At 34.5% G+C, this 20,554-nt stretch overlaps 1 protein-coding gene across 1 annotated transcript in view; it reads left to right on the forward strand.

The window, feature by feature from the left end:
• The window catches only part of TANC2 (tetratricopeptide repeat, ankyrin repeat and coiled-coil containing 2), a 349,573-nt gene that overhangs the window by 31,514 nt on the left and 297,505 nt on the right, over positions 1–20,554 (forward strand). The window contains exon 2 of the mRNA XM_022589090.3: positions 1,331–1,424. Coding sequence (XP_022444798.1) covers positions 1,358–1,424 — 67 coding nt within the window. The 5' untranslated portion in view covers positions 1,331–1,357. The remainder of the gene's footprint in view (positions 1–1,330; positions 1,425–20,554) is intronic.

Consider the following 20,554-nt stretch of genomic DNA (forward strand, 5'->3'; position numbering starts at 1 on the left):
AATGTACTTACTTTTCTATGGCTCTTCCTTTTTGCATTTCTGTGTTTTTTTCTAGTATTATTTTCCTTCTGTTGGAAGAACTCCCTTTTAGTATTTCTTTTACTGGTAAATTCCTTGTTTTTGTTCTGAAATCACCTTTATTTCATTTTCATTTTTCAAAACATTTAAAACTGTGAATAGATTTCTTGATTAGCACCTCTTTCAAAAATTTTAAACAGTCATTCCATTGTCTTGTGCCATTCAGCATTTCTATTCAAAGTTATCGCTCAGTCTATTGATTGTTGCTTCTTTCAGTGTGTTTATTTTTTCCCTAGCTGCTTAAAGATGTGGCTTTATGTCTCATCAGTGTTAGGAAATTCTTGATTGTTGTCACTTCATATAATGTTTCTTTCTTATTTTTTCTTTCTTTTTTTCTGGGATTTCAATGATATGTATGTTAGAACCTTTCAAAGGATTCCATATGTCTCTCATACTCTTCTGTAGTTTTCAACCTTTAATTTCTCTGTGCTTTGGTTTGGAGATTTTCTGTTAACCTCTGTTCTAATTCACATTTGCTCTGTTCAATCTGCTGCAGGTGCCAAGTACTGACACTTGGGAAATTTTGCTGTGCATAGCAAGGATATAGGAGCAGTAATTGGTCCTTGTGGGAGTACAGAGAGGGGCTTACTTATTTGTTTTTGGTTAGGACGTACTAGCATGTTTATGTTATGACTGGAATGATTCAGTAGAGAGAAAAAAATTAAAGCTGCGTGAGAGAGAAAAGGAAGATGACTTTTAGATAAAAGTTCTTGAGGTGAGAGAGGACATAATCCAAAGCATAGTCAGCAGGATTTTCCTTTGATAGGAGTGGGACATAAGAGGTTAGTAGTATATCTGTATACTGATGTACTCATGTATATTAGTAGTCTCGTGAGATGGAATTCTGGCTTGACCAATGGGAAATAGGCATCTATTCTTAAGTTCTGAACTCTTAAACTTTGGGTGTGTGTATTGAGCATATGGGAAAATTGTCCAAGAAATGGAGAGCTTGGTGGAAGGGTAAACTGTATTTATAGCAACCTAATTGTTTTCTATTTCTCTGTACCCTCAGTGATGTCTACCTTTGTCTCTTAGGGTACTCAAAGTATTATAGTATATTTTTAAGAAACAACATAAATGTTTAATTAAATTAAATTATTTAAATAAATGTTTCTCTCATGTACTTAAAATTTCTGTACTATATATTTAAACAGAGTAGTTAATTCCTTATAGCACATTTAAAATTAATTCTTAATAGTATTTTGAATAGAAAACCAAGTTTTCTAACGTTTTCCCACATTTTCTTTTACAGTTTTGTGAATACAAGAATAGCACAACCATGTTTCGGAATAGTCTCAAGATGCTTCTTACTGGAGGGAAATCAAGTCGTAAGAATAGATCAAGTGGTGAGTGACTCTGCTACATTTATTCTGTGTGATGTTTTAGGAAAGAAAGTTTTCTTAGGGATCTGAATTAGCGCTACAACACTTTATATATTTATTAAATAGCTTATTTAATTTAGAAAAAAAGAAAGTGTACATTCCTATAGGCTGTCAGACTATTAAGAGGAACACTTGATGAACACTCATCAGGAATAGTCAGGTGAAGGAAGAGTTTATGAAAGAAAAATATTTATTTCTAATATATGAGGGTATAATGCTTCTGTGAACTATGTATTAAAGACTTTCTAGACCTAAATTTACTTTTGAATTAACATGTAAAATTATTTCAGTCCTAGATACTCTTTGGGGAATGAGACTAAAAATAATAGAAACTGTCCTCAAAGGGTTACACAGAAAGTGAAATATAAGTTGAACATTTTTCTAGTCATTAAAATAAAGATTTTTTAAAAATAACAAGAGTGTAATTCTTAGGCTTTTAAGGTAAAAACAAACCAAAACTGTATAGATACTTTTTTGGGAGAAATGTTGAAGATTAATGTACTAAATGTTTGTTTTCTGCAAATGGGTTGTTGGTATTTATCATATTCTTTTCTTTAATTGAAGTATAGTTGATTTACAATATTGTGTTAGTTTCAGGTGTGCATCATAGTGATTCAGTATTTTTTCAGGTTATATTCCATTATAGGTTATTATAAGATAATGGGTATAATCCCCTGGGCTATACAGTATATCCTGTTGCTATTATATCCTTTTAATCTTTTCAATTTCCTAATTTTTATGTATTTTACAAGTTTTCATAAGTAGTATGTTCATTATCATTCTCTTCAAATGTTTTTTAGCTCTCTTTGTGATTTCTTCTTGATCCATAGGTATTTAAAGTATAATTGTTAATTTCCAAACAGTTGATGATTTCCTGGTTATCTTATTATTAACTTACCTTAATTGTACTCTTATCAGAGAACCTATCCTGTATTTTTTTCTTTTCATATTTATTGAGATTTCCCTTACAGCTCAGCATATGATCAATTTAGTCTAATGTTCTAGATGCACCAAATAATGTGGATTCTGCAGTTATTGGGTGTAGTGTGGGTCAGTTTTTGTTAATGGTAGTCCTCAAACGTTTTATATTCTAACTTATTTTTTTTTAATTATTTACTGAGGAAGGTGTGATTAAATCTCACACTATGATTGTAGAATTGTCTGTATTTGAAAGATATCTTATTAGATGCATTGAAATTTAGACTTACTGTATCTTCCTGGTGAATTAACTGTTTTACCATAATAAAATGTCCCCCCCTCTCTCTATATATATTTTTTGGCGGTACGCAGGCCTCTCACTCTTGTGGCCTCTCCCATTGCGGAGCATAGGCTCTGGACACGCAGGCTCAGCGGCCATGGCTCATGGGCCCAGCCGCTCTGTGGCATGTGGGATCTTCCCGGACCGGGGCACGAACCCGTGTTCCTTGCATCGGCAGGCGGACTCTCAACCACTGCGCCACCAGGGAAGCCCTGGATTTTTAATAACGCCTTTTGTTTGAAAGTTGATTTTGTCTAATGTTAGTATATCTGTACTAGCTTTCTTTTGATTAGTATTTATAAGGTATAATTTGTTCCATTCTTTTATTTTCAACATATATATATGTTTATACTGTTAATAGCACATAGTTGAATTTTCCTTTTTTATTCATTCAGACAAGTTTTTCTCTTAAGGGAGATGTTGGTTCGTCTATAGTAATTCAACCAGTGATATATTTGGGTTTAAATATAACATATTGCTGTGTGTTTTGTGCTTGTCCTGACTGTTCTGTGCTTTTTCTCTCTCCTTTATTGCTTTATTTTGGATTGATCAAAAGATTTTTTTATATTCCATATCTCTCCTTATTGACTTGGAGATTATATACTCTTATAATTCATTCAGTGGTTAGCTTAAAGATTAAAACATCAATCAAAGTTTGGTATCAATTGGTACTTTTACCCACTTCCTGGACAATGGAAGAGCCTTAGAATCTTTTCACCTATATGTATTTAAATGCCACAAGACATTATTATTGTTTTATGTAGTCACTGTTGTTTGGGTTTATTCATGTATTTGACATTTTTATTGATATTTGTTCCCTCCTGTTTCCTTCACTTTCTAGATGGGATCACCAAATTTCTTTTTGTTTGTAGAACATCCTTTAAAATTTCCTTTAGTTGGGATCTTGATGTGGTGATTTTACTTTGCATTTAGTTATCTGAAAGTGTCTTTATTTTGCCTTTATTTTTGTAGGATGTTTTTGCTGGGAGTGGAATTAATAGGTTGGCAGTTATTTTTTTTCAGCACTTTGAAATATTGTTCATTGTCTTCTGGCTTCTTGAATTATTTCTGGTGAAAAGTCAACTGTCAGTCTAATTGCTCCCTCTTTAAAGGCAATCTGTTGTTTTTCTTTTTGTTTTTAGTTTTCTACATTTACATTGATGTGCCTAGGAGTGGTTTTCTTTTTAATCTGTCTTTCTCTTCTATTTATTTATGTTTGTAGGGTTTTTTGAATCTGTGGCTTGATGACTTTCATCAGTTTTGGAAAGCTATTACTCATTATCTCTTCAAATTTTATTTTTTTCCCCTTTTTCTCTTTCTCCTTTCTTTCTAGGACTCCAGTTATGCATTTGATAGACTACATGCATGTCATCTATGTCTCTTACACTCTCTTTCTATCCTTTTGTCTCTATATACTTTATGCTGGATATTTTCTTTTTATCTATCTTATAGTTCACTGATTCACTCTCCATTGGTATATAATCTGTTCTTAACCACATTCAGTTCTTAATTTTAGTTTTTGTATATTTCAGTTCTAGAACTTCCATTTGCTTTTTAAATTTTTTTTTTATTTGGAAATAACTTTTTTTAATTAATTTTTTTTGGCTACGCCATGTGGCTTGCGGGATCCTTGTTCCCTGAACAGGGATTGAACCCAGGCCCTTGGCAGTGAAAGCACAGAGTGCTAACCACTGGACCTCCAGGGAATTCCCAAAATTTGGAAATAATTTTAAGCTTACTGAAAGGTTGCAGCAGTAGTACAAAGAACTCCATATACCCTTGCACAGATTCATGAACTTTTCACCGCACTTGTTTCATCATTCTCTCTCTATAAGTACACATGCACAGTGTCTCCATTTCTCCCCTACTTCACCCTTTCTCTCTCACTCACTCTTTTTTAAATCACTTGAGGGTGGGTTAAATACATCATGCCCCTTTACTCCTAAAAATTTCAACAGGTATTTCTTAAGGAAATTCTTTTTTATACCACAGTCCAGTTATCAACCTCAAGCAGTTTAAGATTGATATAATACTTTTATCCAATCTACCATCTATTCTGCAAATTTTGTCAGTTTACCTAGTAATTTTTAAAAAAAGAATTTTCCCTCTTCCTTTCCAAGATCCAGTCTAGAATAAGGTATTATATTACTTGTTATGTCTTTCTACTCTCATTTAATTTGAAACAGTTTCTCAGCCTTTCTTGACATGTTTGATGAATAACTAGAATGCTCCTAATTTTATATTTGTTCTGATTTTTTTAAATGATTAGATTCATGGTATGTTTCTGTGGTCTGAATGTTACATATGTTCTTTTCTTCTTGGGTTATCACAGCTGGAGGCACATAATGTCCATCTGTCACTCATTAGTGATTTTGATGACCAAATCAGTGTACTGTCCAGTTTCTCTGCTATGTAGATACTGATTTTCCCCTTTCAACTTAAAAACAGTCTGCAGGTAGACACCGTTAGGTTTTTATTTTTTTCTGTTCTTTTTCAGTACTATTCTCAATCTTGTCTCTTATCTTTTATAAATATAGACCTACTATATTTATATCTATATTTTTTTGTCTAACTCTAAATATGTCTGTTTCTGTTGGTTTTTACTAATATAATTTTATTTCCTCCTATGCCTCTTTTTTTGTTTTTCCATGAACTTTTCATTTTGGGTTAATTTTAGTTTTACAGAAAAGTTGCAAAGATAGTACAGAGAATTCCTGTATATCCTTTACCTAATTTTCCCAACTGTTACATCTTATATTACCATGGTGCATTTGTCAAAACTAAGAAACCAACATTGGTATATTGCTGTTAACTAAACTCCACACTTTTATTTGGATTTCATTAGCTTTTTCATTAAACTCCTCATTGTGTTCCAGAATTGAATTCAGAGAACTACATTGCATTTAGGTATTGCATCTCCCCAGACATTAACTGGATTTAGCAGAATACGAATAATAGTTGATGTCACCCCACTGGTCACTTTTTGAAAGACACACACACAGAGTAACTCATACATGTCAGAGATCCAAGCTGCCTCCACATTTGTCACTTAAAGAAATGGTTTATCCAAAATTTATTTTCTGGTCAAGAACTATGATTTCCTTAGACACCTACAGTTGTTTACTTTTGACACCAGGAGTAGGATTTTCTGTCACTTCACAACAACTAATCCATATAAAATAACTAGTAGAAAACAGTAAAGCCATATTAAGATGCAGATGCTGGGTAGACTTTTTGCCCTGAGTACCAGGTGAGTGATTGATTTCCACATACTACCCTTATTAGAGGTAGGCACCAAATTTGTGCTTTAGCAAAATTACAAATTATTGTATCCTAGACTTCTGAGTAACTACTGCTTTAGTAGCAATCATATTATTAAATCCATATATGTCAAGGTTCTACTGTATTATTAAAGCTTATTATTTTGATTTACTAGGTATTTAATTATGTCAGTAATGATTTCGGGGGGTCTTATTCTAGTGTTTATTCTTCTCCATGGCTTTTCATGTAAAATGTTTATAATTTAGAGTAGTTGTAAGTTAGAGTAGTTATAACAATAGTGATTTGTATTCTATATGGCAAGAATTTATAGAGAAGCAGTATTTTTTTTCAAATGTTCTCTAAGACAAGAATTCCAAAGCAAGAATAAATTTGATATTAAAAGAAAGAGTGTGTTTATGGGATGATATCATTAATGTTTTCATCATTACAATTTTTTTCTTTAATCATTAATGAATAATTGGGTGGGTACTTTATTCTTTATATTAACTTTTGGCTCATGGCTTATTTTTAAAATTAGTAAGTTAAGTTTTCTCATGGCATAATCATTTGTTTTGTTTTGTTTTAGGGAACCAATTGAGTTTTTAGTTTGAAAAGCACTTGTAATAAAGGATATTGACTGTTCTAATTTGTCCTTTAAATAGTTGATCTCAACTCTTGTGTGGGGCACTACATAAATATTTAACAGAAATAGATTTTATATCAAGTAATAACAAATGAATTTTCTCAGGCAAAGTTTTCCCTCTAAGGATATGTGAATATCAGCTTTGAATTTTATAGCTTAATTCAGTTTTATGATGTGAAAATTGTTTCTGAGGTACATAGGACTTGGAACTCTTGCTTTGTGAAAAGACAACTGTGTGGCTCTTTTGAATTATGAGTTATAAAGAAATCATGTGTGTTTTTATGTTTTCTAAAAATTAAATGTTTATTTATATTTTTCTTAACTGTTGTTTTTATTATTTAAAATCATGCAAGTAATTAGTAAAAGTTCCAATATGTTTCTTTGATATAACTAATGCCACTATTTGGTATCATTGTATCATTGTTTTGGTAAACCATCATTCAGGTATGAGGGGGGCAAAATATTGTCAATTTCAGATATTCAAGAACTCAGGAAGTATAGTACCCTTAATATAACGCAGCCATTGGGAGAAAAAAATATCTTGAGGCTGTCTCCTACCAAAATAAAAAATAAATGTGAGGAAAGAAGGAGATGCAGAAAGAAAAGTGAGCAAAGTAAGTAAAACTTATAGTTAAATATAAATAAGTCCTGATTGTGTACTACAACAGTAGAATTTGTTCCAGGAATGCAAAGACGTTTCTATATCAGAAAATCAATGTAAGTTTTTTACTTAGAAAAAAAATTTAAAACCACATTATCATATCACTATATTCTGAAAAAGCATTTTATAAATCTGAGTAGCCATTAAAAGCATTAAAATAGAAAAAGGATACTTTAAATGTAATAAAGAGTATTCACCAAATCCAACAGCCAGCATCATTCTAAACAAAGAAATGGATCAGCCATTTTCATTAAAACAGAAACATGATAGAGATTTCTCCTATTACCACTCTTTTTCAAAATTGTTTGGAAGGTTCTAGTATACAATAAAGACAAGAAAATAAAGTGACTAATATAAATATTGGAAAAGACAAGACAGTGTCATTTTTATTTTTAAGCGAGGTAAAAACCCCAGAGTATCCAGTAAATATTTACTAGAAATAATAATGTAATTTGGCAAGGTGGTTAGCACTTTTATCCCTACCAATATTTCCTGATTAGAAATGTAAATGAGAAAAAAATTACATTCACAATGATAACAGCCATTAAATTCTCAGGAATAGATTTGACAAGAAACCTTATTGAAGTGGTAAGACTTGGACAAATGGAAAAACATATTGTGCTTCTGGATTTACACATAAATTTGTTTCAGTTCCATTCAGGAAACAGCAGGTTCATTTTCAGTTGGGTAAAATAACTTTAAAATTTTGTGGAAGGGCTTCCCTGGTGGCGCAGTGGTTGAGTCCGCCTGCCGATGCAGGGGACACAGGTTCATGCCCCGGTCCGGGAAGATCCCACATGCCGCGGAGCAGCTAGGCCTGTGAGCCATGGCCGCTGAGCCTGCGCGTCCGGAGCCTGTGCTCCGCAACGGGAGAGGCCACAATAGTGAGAGGCCCGCGTACCGCAAAAAAAAAAAAAAAAAAAAATTCTATGGAAGAATAAATGAAAATAAGTATGAAAAGGAATAATTGATTTGGGTCAGGGTATGAGTTAACAAGATATTAAAACTAGCTATAAATACTTGGTTACATAGGCACATAGGCTAGACATATGTCTAGGAAAGAGAGCAAAGAAAACCATGGCATTACTGAGGCAAGAGCATTATTGCCACTTCATTTTGTGGCGCTGTCCAACACATTGTAGGACACAAATGCCATTATGACCAAAAGATACATTCTAAATTTGGGAACAGCCAGAGGCTGCCTTTGATTTAGACTTAAACTAGGGATAGAATGGAGGTGTTAGAGCTTATGTTTTCTGGCATCATTGTATTACCTTCAATGCTTGGGGCACTGATTCTTCTGTGATGTTTTGTGACTTGTTCATGGTGGATCATTTCCGATGTGTTTTCTAAGTTTGTTTGTAAGCTCATCTCAGGCAGGAATTGTTTTCTGTGAGGATCCTGTGCTGTTAGTTATTGTAATGGTCTCTTGCTAGGCACTGCACTGGTATCATAGGCCACGGACTGATTTTTTTTAAGTTTTTTATTGTGGTAAATATATATAACATAAAGTTCACTATTTTAACCTTTTTTTTTTTTTTTTGCGGTACGCGGGCCTCTCACCGTTGCGGCCTCTCCTGCCGCGGAGCACAGGCTCCGGACGCGCAGGCTCCGGACGCGCAGGCTCAGCGGCCATAGCCCACGGGCCCAGCCGCCCCGCAGCACGTGGGATCCTCCCGGACCGGGGCATGATCCCGTGTCCCCTGCATCAGCAGGCGGACTCCCAACCGCTGCGCCACCAGGGAAGCTCTATTTTAACCATTTTTAATTGTACAATTTATTGGCATTAATTACATTCACCATGTTATGTAACCACCACCACTATTTCCCCAAATTTTTCATTACCCCAAGCACGAACTCTGTACCCATTAGGCAGTAACTCCCCATTTCCTCTTCTCCCCAGCCCCAATAACCTCGAATCTTTCTGTCTCTGTGAATTTGCCTTTTCTAGATATTTCACATAAGTGTAATCATACTATTTTGTCCTTTTGTATGTAGCTTATTTCACCTAGCATAATGTTTTCAAGGTTCATTCCTGTTGTAGCATGTATCAGAAGTTCATTCCTTTTTATGACTAAATACTATTCCTTTGTATGTGTATGCCACGTTTTGTTTATCCATTCATCTGTTGATAGACACTGGGTTATTTCCATTTGAATAATGCTGCTCTGAGCATTGTCATACAAGTATCTGTTTGAGTCTCTGTTTTCAGTTTTTTGGGGGAATATATCTAGGAGTGGAATTGCTGGTCATATGGGGAAATGTACAGGGTTTTGTGTGAACATGTGCTTTCATTTCTTTGGGGTAAATGTCCAGGGGTACAGTTGCCAGGACATATTTTAGTTTTTAAAGAAAGTGCCATCTCTTTCAGAGTGCCTGCACCATTTTACATTCACACCAGCAGTGTGTAAGTAATCCAGTTTCTCCTCATCCTTGCCAGCATTTGGTGTTGTCACTATTTTAATTTTAATTATTTTGATAAGTGTGTATTGGTACCTCATTGTGGTTTAATTTTCATTTCCCTAGTGGCTAAATGATACTGATCATCTTTTCATGTGCTTATTTGCCTTCTGTATGTCTTCTTTGGTGAAACATCTCTTCATGTCTTTTGGTTGTCTTCTAATTGGGTTGTGTGTGTGTTTGCGTGTGTGTGTGTGTGTGTGTGTGTGTATTAAGTTTTGAGAGCTCTTTATATATTCTAGCCTTTGTCAGATATGTTGTTTGCCAGTATTTTCTCCCAGCCTGTTGATTGTCTTTCTATCCCCTTAGCAGGGTCTTTTGTAAAGTTTTTAATATTTATGAAGTCCAGTTTATTGTTTTACTTTTATAGATCATGATTTCGTTTCTGTCAACAGATGTTTATTCATTAATCACTAAGTACTGGGTAGTGTACTGGTTGCTTGATATTTGAGTTTGAGTTTATTTCTCTTTAACCACTTCATGAGCAAAAATCAGTCCATCTGTGAAAATAGGGCACTTTGTTAGAAGCATTTGTTATTGGCGTTCCCTCTGCCCTCCTCACCACCACCAACTGGGCATTGAAATTAATTAAAATCTTCATTGCTGTCTGAATAGTGAATGTTCATAATAAAATGTTCAAAGAAATGTGTACCATAGCATTCATGTAAATATATTTTGCTATAAAAATATCTTTTTCCTTCCAGGGACGTTTTTATTTCATTAATAAGCCATGAAATTACAGCATAAGCTTTTCAAGGGTTTTTACCTTTTCTGTACCCTGTTCTAACAAATTTGGTTAGAAAACATACTCCTGTTTAATATGAGGAAAGGATTTTACTTATTTAATTGTAGAGCTATAGCATCTTTTGTAATAAAACCCAAACCTGTCATATTTTTATTGACTGCTGTTTCCCTTTCTGTTCTCTGCCCATCTATTTGCCCAATTTGTGTTTGTCAGTTGAGATATTTACTCTTTATGAAATTCGTTTGTCCTTGCCAATTAAGATAGGCTGTCATAGAACTTGAGGGGAAAAGTCATTAGAGGAAGTGACAGAGTGTGGCTGTGTTAAAAGAAGAAGGATTCTTGTTCGGTGGTGGGCTATGAAAATGAACATGACTGGAGAGTGAAAAAAGTGGTGAGAGCCTTGAAATTGCATTTTGAAACATATCTGATTTGACTGGTTTTATTTATATTTCAGGTATTTGTAGTGGTTTAGCAATTAAACTAATAGCACTTCTCATCAGATAGATATATACACTTGCACTCATGTTTTCACCTCTATTTCCAGTTTTATTTTTATCCTATTTATTCAGAGTTGTTTGAGTTTTGCTAACTTCACAAGATGAATTGTCATGGTTTCATCTTTTACGGTGCTTCATGTATCATATAAATTATTTATTCCTTGAAAGTTTAGTGGAACTCAGACATAAAAATGGCTAGCCTGAGCTTTTTGGGGGTTTTTTAGGTAGTTTTTTGACAGTATTTTCTATTTTATTTTCATCAGTGTAATTAAGTTTCCTTTAGGCAATTTGGATAATATATTATTTTCCTAGAAAATGTCCATTTCATTGAGATTTTAGAATTTATTTGTATAAAGTTATAAATATTGTATTCATTTGAGTTTAATTCAGTTTCTCCTAATATTGAATGTTTTTATATTTTCTGTCTCTTAGCTTTGAGGCTTATCTATTTTATTAGCTTTTTCAAAAGATTCAATTCTTGATTTTACTAATTTTATTTTTCATCTCATTTACATTATGAATTTTCTATGATATAGCTTATGCTGTATTCCATAAATTTTGATATATAGTATTCTCAATATTAACTTTTTACATAGTATGATTTTACTGGAACATAGTCACACCCATTTGTGATAGAGACTGTATAGCCCACACTCCTGAAATACTTATGATTTGACCCTGTGAGAAAAAGTTTGCCAACTTTTGCTTTAAAACATTGAGGGTTTTGTTTTTTTGTTTTTGGGGTTTTTTTTGGCTGTGTTTTGATCAGATCTTATAACTATCTAATGGATGCTAGAAAACAAAATGTATTTTCTTTTTATAGGGCAAAGTTTGCTATATTTATTAAGTAAACTTTACTGCTTTTTTAACTACTGTATGTTAATGTTTTGCTTAGTTGAGCTTCTGATACTTTGGCTTTAAGTCTATCTAGATTTTGTATTTAAGGTGTATCTCTTGTTGTAAATATGTAGTTTTGTTGTTGAATCCAATCTCATTTTCTATTTTTAAGTGGTATATTCAGTCCATTTACATTGACTATATAACTATTGATGTGATTTGGTTTAAGTTCTTCATCTTGCTCTTTGTTTCTTTTGCATTCATGTGTTCCTCGTTCTTTTTTTCCCCCTGTTCCCTGTCATTTTTAGAATTTATGAAATATTTTAAATTCTGTTTTCTTGGCCTTTTAGCTATACCTTCTTGGATTTTTTAAAAAAGAGACTGTGCAAAGGATTACCATATGCATCTTTAACTTTTTATGGTTTAACTTCAGATTTTATTCTACTACTCTGTGAGCACTGTAAGGACTTTAGGGTATTTAATTCTATTTATATCCCACTTTTTGTTGTCTGTAGTTTACTTCCACTGTAGTATTGATATATATCCCACAATACATTTGTTACTTTAAGTAGTCATTAGTCTTTAAGATGCTTTTTAAATGTCTTAAAAAAAATTAACCCATATATTTCCTTCTTCTAGTATTCTTCATTCCTTCTTATAAAATGGTGTTTTATCTGGGATACTTTTTTTTCGCCCTGCAGAACTTCCTTTGCATTTCTTGAGGTGTAGGTCACTGGCAGTGAATTATCTCAGCTTTCATTTTCTTATAATGTTTTAATTTTACCTTCATTTTTGAAGGATATTTTCCCTGGGTATAAAATCCTAGATTGGCAGTTCTTTTCTTTCAACACTTTAAAGATGTTATTCTGTTATTTTTTCTTTCTGATAAGAAGTTGGCAGTCATTCTCATTGTTTTTGTCTTTGAATGAAATGTGATTTAATTATTTATTTAATTTAGTATGGCTGCTTAAAAAATTTCTTTATCTTGGCTGTTAGCATTTGGCTATGATACACCTAGGTGTATGCTTTTCTTTCTGTTATATTGTTTGGATTTTGGTGAGCTTCTTGAGTCTAAGTGTTGATGTCTTTCATCAGTTGTGGAAAACCTTAGTCATTATTTCTTAAGGCATTTCTTCTATCCTTTTTTCATCTGTGTTTTGGAACTTTAGTTTGTACATTAAATTGTTTGATATTACCTAATGCATCTCAAACTGTTCTTTTTCTTTGTTTCTTTGGTAATTTTCCCCCTTTGGTTAATTTATGTTGGCCTGACTTCAGGTTTATTAATATTCTTCTGAGTCCAGTCAGCTTTTAAGCCCAGTCAGTTAATTCTTAATTTAGATAGTGTTTTTCAGTTATAGAATGTTCATTTGGTTCTTTTAAAGATAGTTCATTTCTCTGTTGAAATTTTTAATCTTTTCATCTGCTTTTTCTGTTTTTAACCTCCTTTTTTTACTTTTACATAATAGCCAAAAATAATAGTTTAATAGCTGATGTGTCTGCTAAGTCCTGCATTTAGGTCAGATGTGTATCTGCTAATTCTTTTGCTGCTTCACACATCTCATTTTTCTGTTGTTTATCAGACATTGTGTTTAAAAGATCTGTAGAGGCTAGAGTAAATAATATTTTTCCCTTGATGAAATAAAATTCATATTTTAAGGCAGGACAGGAAAAAATAAATATAAAATTCCCTCTCTGTGTGTGTTTGGTCCTTCTCCCTCCTAATAATGCGCAGTGTGCATCTGCATTACACATTAACCAGAGCTCCTCAAAGGTGGGAGTGCCTGCTCAACTGTAAAGGTAAATTTTTTTTTCTTCCTTCTGACACTAGCAATGTAATTTTTTAAAAGAATAGTGTTCTTTCCCAGCTCTGTAGGGGTCATGGTGCCTTGCTGTTCGCTTTGTACATGTTTACCTACACTGTGTATCCTTTGTGAACTTTATGTAAAATCAGTATATCATTTTGATGTATGATCCTTTGTCTCAAAAATGTATATGACTATGCCTTCAACTTCTAACAGGTGGAACAGTTCTCAGAGCTTCTGAGAATCTGCTTCCTGGGTTATAATCCTCAGTTTGGCTTGAAGAAAATTCTCTTTTTTCTTCTTAACTTGATAGTTAATTGAATTTTCGTCAACATGTAGAGAGGGAAAGCTTTTTCCTATGTAAGACAGCTGTGGTGAGGGTCTGCTCTCTTGGATCTGATGGAGGGTTGAGGTGGATAAGGGCTAGTTTGCAGTTTAGTTTGTCTCAGTTCACATGTGTTTCAGATGTCTAGGTTGAGGTCTGTTCTGTGTGTATGTCAGTCCTCTCCCACTAGCAGGACTCTGGGATCTAAGTATTATCTCATTATGAGATCTTGCTCAACATTATTGTCAAGCTTCCAGTCTCCCGGATTGTTGCTTCCCTGAATTTGGTAGAAGTCTTGTGTGGAGTATCAGTGGACAGGGAGAACTAGCTTTGAATTTGGGGCTCCTTCACTTTCTATACCAGGAGTTGACAAACGATGGCCTCCAGGCTAAATCTGGCCTACCACCTGCTTTTGTAAGTAGAATTTTGTGTGGACATAGCCATAATCATTTGTTTATGTGTTGTCTGTGTCTGCTTTCATTCTATAAAAGCAGAATTCTATAGTTGGGAGAGAGACTAAAATATTTACTATTTGGCCCATTCTGGACAAATTTGGTGGTCCCTGTTCTGTACTGTCAAGCCAGTTCACACAGTCGTTAAAAAAATTCGCTGATTTCTCTTTTTTCCCATATTTTTGTTCTTTTTATTTTTTAATTTCTTTAATTTATTTTTATTGAAGTATAGTTGATTTATAATATTGTGTTATTTCAGGTGTACTTGCCTATGGTAGACCAGTCTTCCTCTTACTGCCCATGCTTTGACTTAGTAAATGGCTTTAGTGATCTTAAATCAACTTCATCATATATCAGTCCTAATCTTAGAACCCTGCAATAGATTTCAGTAGGTTTTAGAATAAAGTTTAAAGTCTTTCACTAAGCTTATAGAGCCCTTGGGACTTCCTGGCAGTCCAGTGGTTAAGACTCTGCACACCCAATGCAGCGGGCCCCGGTTCGATCCCTGGTCGGGGAACTCGATCCCACATGCTGCAACGAAGAGCCTGCATTCCGCAACTAAAGGATCCTGCGTGTCACAACTAAGACCCAGTGCAGCCAAATAAATAAATGTTAAAAAAAAAAAAAAAGCTTATAGAGCCCTTGATAATATAAACACTGCCTGCCTCTCCACTCTCCTTCTTTTTTAATAGATTTTTTTTTTAGACCAGTAAGGTTCATGGCAATATTGAGGGACAGATACAGACATTTCCCATGTACCGTCTGCCCCTCACATGCATACAGCTTTCTTTTTTTAATAGTCACTGGTCTTTCTTTTCAGTCTCCTCACCAGTCTTCCTTCTCAGTCCCCACCACATTCAAACTCCATCCAGTTACCCTTTCTATCTTTTTTGCACATATCACTCTTTGAGGTATTTTACTTTGTTTGCATGGTTTTGTTTATTGTTTGCATTCCTTAATAAAAGTAAGTCTTACAGATTCATTGACTGTATTATTCCCAGAATCAGGAATAGTGCCTGGAAATTAGTAGATCAATAAATACTTGTTGAACGAATGAATAAATATACTGTTTTCTCTGACTCACCAGCACTTGCCCTACTCTCATCCTGCTGCCATATTAATTTTATTAATTAGAAAATTCTTAGCTTGGCACCTGACCTTACCTAACTTCTCTAGCCTTATTGCCTATAACTCTTACTCAGAAACTTTCTACTTTATCCAAGTCGATCTTCTTAATGCTTTGTATTTTCTGTGACCCTTTGATCATGACATTCACCCTGTCTGGGATAAACTTGCCATTTATACTTAAGTCACCTCTTTAAATACTACCCAGTCAATCATTAAAGTCCAGCTTATATCTTATTCAGGTTCACAGTGATCACTCTTGTGTCTCATGTACTGTAGTGTTTATCCCTAATGTGAAACTTAATAATGTAATGCCTTTTATTGCATATAAACTTTCTAGAAATGCTTCCCTAATAGTTTAACTATCCTAAGGGTAAGAAATGCTCACTGCCTTTTTACCCTCCATCAGTTCATACTGTCATTATATTTACATTTATATATCTATATTTCATTGAAGGAGAACGTAAGAGGTTATTTGGTTAAATTTCTTGTCTTCGATAAAACATGTATTGAGTAACAGTTACCTTACATTTGCATGTGTTCTATGGTTCACAAAAGGAAAAGACTTTAACGTGTTATTACCTCATTTAATCTGTATAGCAAATACCACTCCATTTTACTGATGAGAGATAAAAAGACTTTCCCAAGTATCTATAGCTAGTAGACAGCCATAGGAGTAGAAGCAATTGAATTCTCACTCTTCATATGTTGCTGTCTCTGAGTAAATGAGACAATTAGTAACGGAATTAAGTCTAAATGAGATCTGAACACTGCTAAATGTATTTTCTTTGAAGTAGCAGGTCAGTTTTTAACAGATCTTAAGTTGCTAATGGTTGTATCAAATCAGAAAGTAGCCAAGAGTTTGGTGACTTCTTTTGGTAGTTGAGAGAGATTTTATTTTAAACTGCATGCATTTTTGCTCTCTGATTTTTTTTTGCTTTCTCATTTTTTCTGATTGTTTTTCATGAAAACATTTTAAATATGGGTACCAATTATACATTGTGAGTTGATAATTTATAACTATGATACTAATTTTATTTCTGTAACAAATATGGTTTTACTTTCCTCAGATGAATCTGTGGTATATGTACATAAAGATATAAAACTTAGAAAAATACTTTGTTCATCTCTGCATAAAGTTGATTCAGATTTAGCATGCATTTATCGAATATTACGTTTCTTGCACTATATTAAACACTTTAATCAAACACTCATATATTAGTCTACATTAATGTGAAATATGTGTAGTATGTGAAAATTGTGGGATGATTTCCATTTTGCTCACTAAAGATTTTATTTTAGGGCGCCTATAGTTTTGATTAGGAATGGTAAATATCATTTATGGCTATTGTAAAGCATTTAGGTAATAGTCTGTGATCAGACCAAGAATGTTATTGGGAACAGAGACATCTCTTATCCATTTTTTTATTCTTGGTCATTGTTTCATAATAAATGTTTGTCACATAGTATGAATTTTCTTAAAAAGTTGTGACATTATTTTGTCTTATGTTTTGTTATTCTTTTAAAAGTCAGATAAAACTGGTTTTGAGTCATTTTAAAACAAATTAACAACCCTTTAAAATAGTGCTGTTTAATAGAACTTGATGTGATGATGGATATATTTTATAAATCTGCATCATCTAGTACTGCAATGGAGGGAACTTATGACTGCCCCCAAATGTGGTTCATTAGATCATTCCACAAAGATATTTTTAGTGTTTACTGTGTATCAGTCATTGTGATACATGTTGGAAACAGTGGCTACTCCCAGGGAACTCAAAGTCTAATAGAGGAGAGAGCTTGCTAAACCAACAGTGACAGCAGTTGGGCGAGAGGCTGGGAGGAGAAGAGAATGCAAGTTGAACTTTGAAAGATAAGTATGCGTTAGGGGTCTACATAGAGAAAGTCTCATTTGCCAGTAGACGAAGATAGGAGACTATATGGTGCATTCTAGCAACTACAAGAATTCTCGATTCCTGGAACCTAGGGTGAGTTAGAAAATTGCTTAAAAAAAAATGGACAGTTAATCACACATCAGTTAATGCAGTGTCTTGTATGCCCAGCTAAAGAGTTCAGATTATATCCTTAAAGCCTCAAGTGAGCCATTGCGGGATTTTAAACTGGTAAGTAAAGAAAGATTTTAACATCTAAACTCAGTGCCTCTGCTCCATATTTATTAAATTTGAGATTTCTAGAGGAAATAATAATTTTATGTTAAAATTTAAATTTGATTAGATTCTATAGTCATTTCCCTGGTCATTTTTATTTGCTCTTGTAACAGAGTGGTTAGAATTTTTACAATGACTGAGATATGAAGGGGATTTATTAGTTCACATAATAAAGAATTTCAGAGGTGTGGTGATTATAGATAAGTTAATTCTGAAACTTGATAGCATCCTCAAGGACCCAATTTCTTTCCAACTTTCTGCCCTGCCATTTTTAGAATTTTGGTTATTCTTCTCAGGCTTATCCTTGCATAGCTGCGCGAGGACTGCCATACTTTCAACTTGTATATCCACACACAGCATTGTTCAAAGACTGGTAGAACAGCTGCCCCTTTCTTGGGTCCATCTTTAAGATTAAGAAAAACTTTCCTGAAAGCTACCTCTCTCTCTCTCTCTCTCGCATTTGCCTCACGTCCCACTGGCCAAATTTTAGCACATAACCTTTCTTATACCAATTAATGGAATTGCAGCTGATGTTCTTAAGATTCATTTACTAATTAAAGTTTGGCTCTGAGGCTAGGGAGAGAACCAGCCTCCCTTGAAGCAAATACCAAAAATAAAATTGGGATTCTGTTAGTATGAAAGAAGGGGGTTGGGTAGGCAACCAGAGGAGTCCACCACTTTGTTTTACTAACCTAGTTATGGGTTTTGTTTATATTTAAAATTAGTGGTGTTTCCCATGCCAAGAATTAGAAGGACAAGCCCATACTTGCCTCAAAATAGGAAAGACAGGACCTTCTTACATTCGTCAATAATACTAATATTTTGCAATGAAGTTTGCAGGGGATATAGAGCTGTTATGGTGTGACTCAATCTTTGAGTTTTATCCACTTTGAAAATCTTTAAAGACTTGGTTTCTGACCTGCAAGGTTGAGGACTGGGCCTTGAACCATAGGATTTTACTGTATGAGAGGCTTTGCCTGGGAAATAAACCCACCGATCATCTCAGAAGACAGATTTCTGTGATTGTTCTTGGCCAGGGGAATTCTTTTCTAGTCTAGAGTAAGAGTGGATGGGAGATTTGCTCTAAATTTTTTTCCTGAATATATATTTTTTAATGATAGGAAGGCTTTTTTAAAAAAAATTAATTTATTTGATGGCGTGGGGTTTTAGTTGCAGCAGGTGGGCTCCTTAGTTGTGGCACGCAGGCTCCTTAGTTGAGGCATGCGAACTCTTACTTGTGGCAAGCATGTGGGATCTAGTTCCCTGACCAGGGATCAAACCAAGGCCCCCTGCATTGGGAGCGCGGAGTCTTACCCACTACACCACCAGGGAAGTCCCGACTGGAAGCCTTTTTGTGTCTGTAAGGGGCCAGGTCAAATATTTGGAACAGATTTGTCTGCTTTCTTGCTGTCACCTAACCACAAAAAACTTGGCTGCTTGAGAGAGGGGATGTTTACTGGGAGAAGGACAATATTGAATAAAAAATTAATTTTTTCAAAATAATGCCTAGCTTTACTTTTTTGCTCTAAAAATTTACCTCAAGCCTCGTTCCATTACCTCTGATATTTTTCATATCAGCCATTTCTTTACTCAGAGTATTGTGTTACTTTGCCATTCTTCTTTGTTCCTATCTTAGAGACTGATGGCCATACTGCTAGTAAATCTCCACTCTGTTAACCTTCCAGTCACTTCATACTCTGAGGCTACAGTACTATTAGATACTATTTAGATGCTTCTTTCCTTCCTCCCTCTCTGTGTGCTGTCTTTTCAACCCTGATTATATAGTGAGTGCCTGCTGTGGGCCAGGTAAAGTCCTGAGGGATACAGTTTGCTTAGCGCTATAAGACATCGTCCCTATTAGATTTGACTATATGGTACTAGTAATCCAGTACTATTAAAATAGTGTGAGAAGTATTAGGATAAAATTCTGCACAGGATACTATTGGGGTACAGAGGAAGGACTCCATCTCAGACTGGGAAATAGAACAATTCCTGGAGGAGGTAGTGGCTATTGTTGGACCTAATTAGTAGTTAGCCACTTTGATAAATGGAGAATAGTAAGTTTCAGGCAGAGGATACAGCAAATATAAAGGCATGAAGTTGTGAGAGAGCTTGACAATGAGCAGATGGAATGAGGATTGGTAAAGGGCAGTTTGCAGAAAGGGTGTGTGTGTGATGGTGGGCAGGCAACACCCCATCCTTAGGAGTGATTGCAACAGCAACCATGGGGGAGTGATGAGAGCCTAAAATACGAGGGTGGCAGTGGGGATGGAGGGATGTCAAGAAAGAATCAGCTGAACTTGATAGGTTGGGTGTGGGTCCAATGAAGAAAGAGCCCTGGTCTTATTTATTCATTCACTCAACAAACATATTGACTGAGCACTTGCTATGTGCTGGATACAGTTAGAGTTACTGGAGATACAGTAGTGCTATAGATCAAGTTACTGTCCTAGTTATGTAGTAACTCACAGAACTTATGCAAGGACGACACCCATGTTCTGGCTTAGGTGACTGGGTGAATTGTGGTTGCCATTCATTTGAGGTTTGTGGGGAAATGTAGTGAAATCAGTTTTAGAGATACTAAGTTTGAGGTGATGATGGGATAACCAGGAGAAGTTAGACACATGAGTTAGGTTCCTGGAGAAGAGGGCAGACTAAGAGATCTTAGAACCTCTGTAGTAGTGGGTAAAGTTTTAAAAACTTATCATAAGGTAAAATTTACTTTGTGTGTGTGTACCATTTAGTGAATTTTAACACGTATAGATATGTGTAGCTGCCACTACAATTAGTATACATGATGGTACAGGTTGTATTATGATATCCTTTTCTAGTCATACCCTTACCCCACCCCGGATCC

This window comes from Delphinapterus leucas, chromosome 19 (genome assembly GCF_059928025.1).
Source record: "Delphinapterus leucas isolate spDelLeu-1000000601 "Yukka" chromosome 19, BTC_Dleu_Yukka2, whole genome shotgun sequence".
Taxonomy (NCBI): domain Eukaryota; kingdom Metazoa; phylum Chordata; class Mammalia; order Artiodactyla; family Monodontidae; genus Delphinapterus; species Delphinapterus leucas.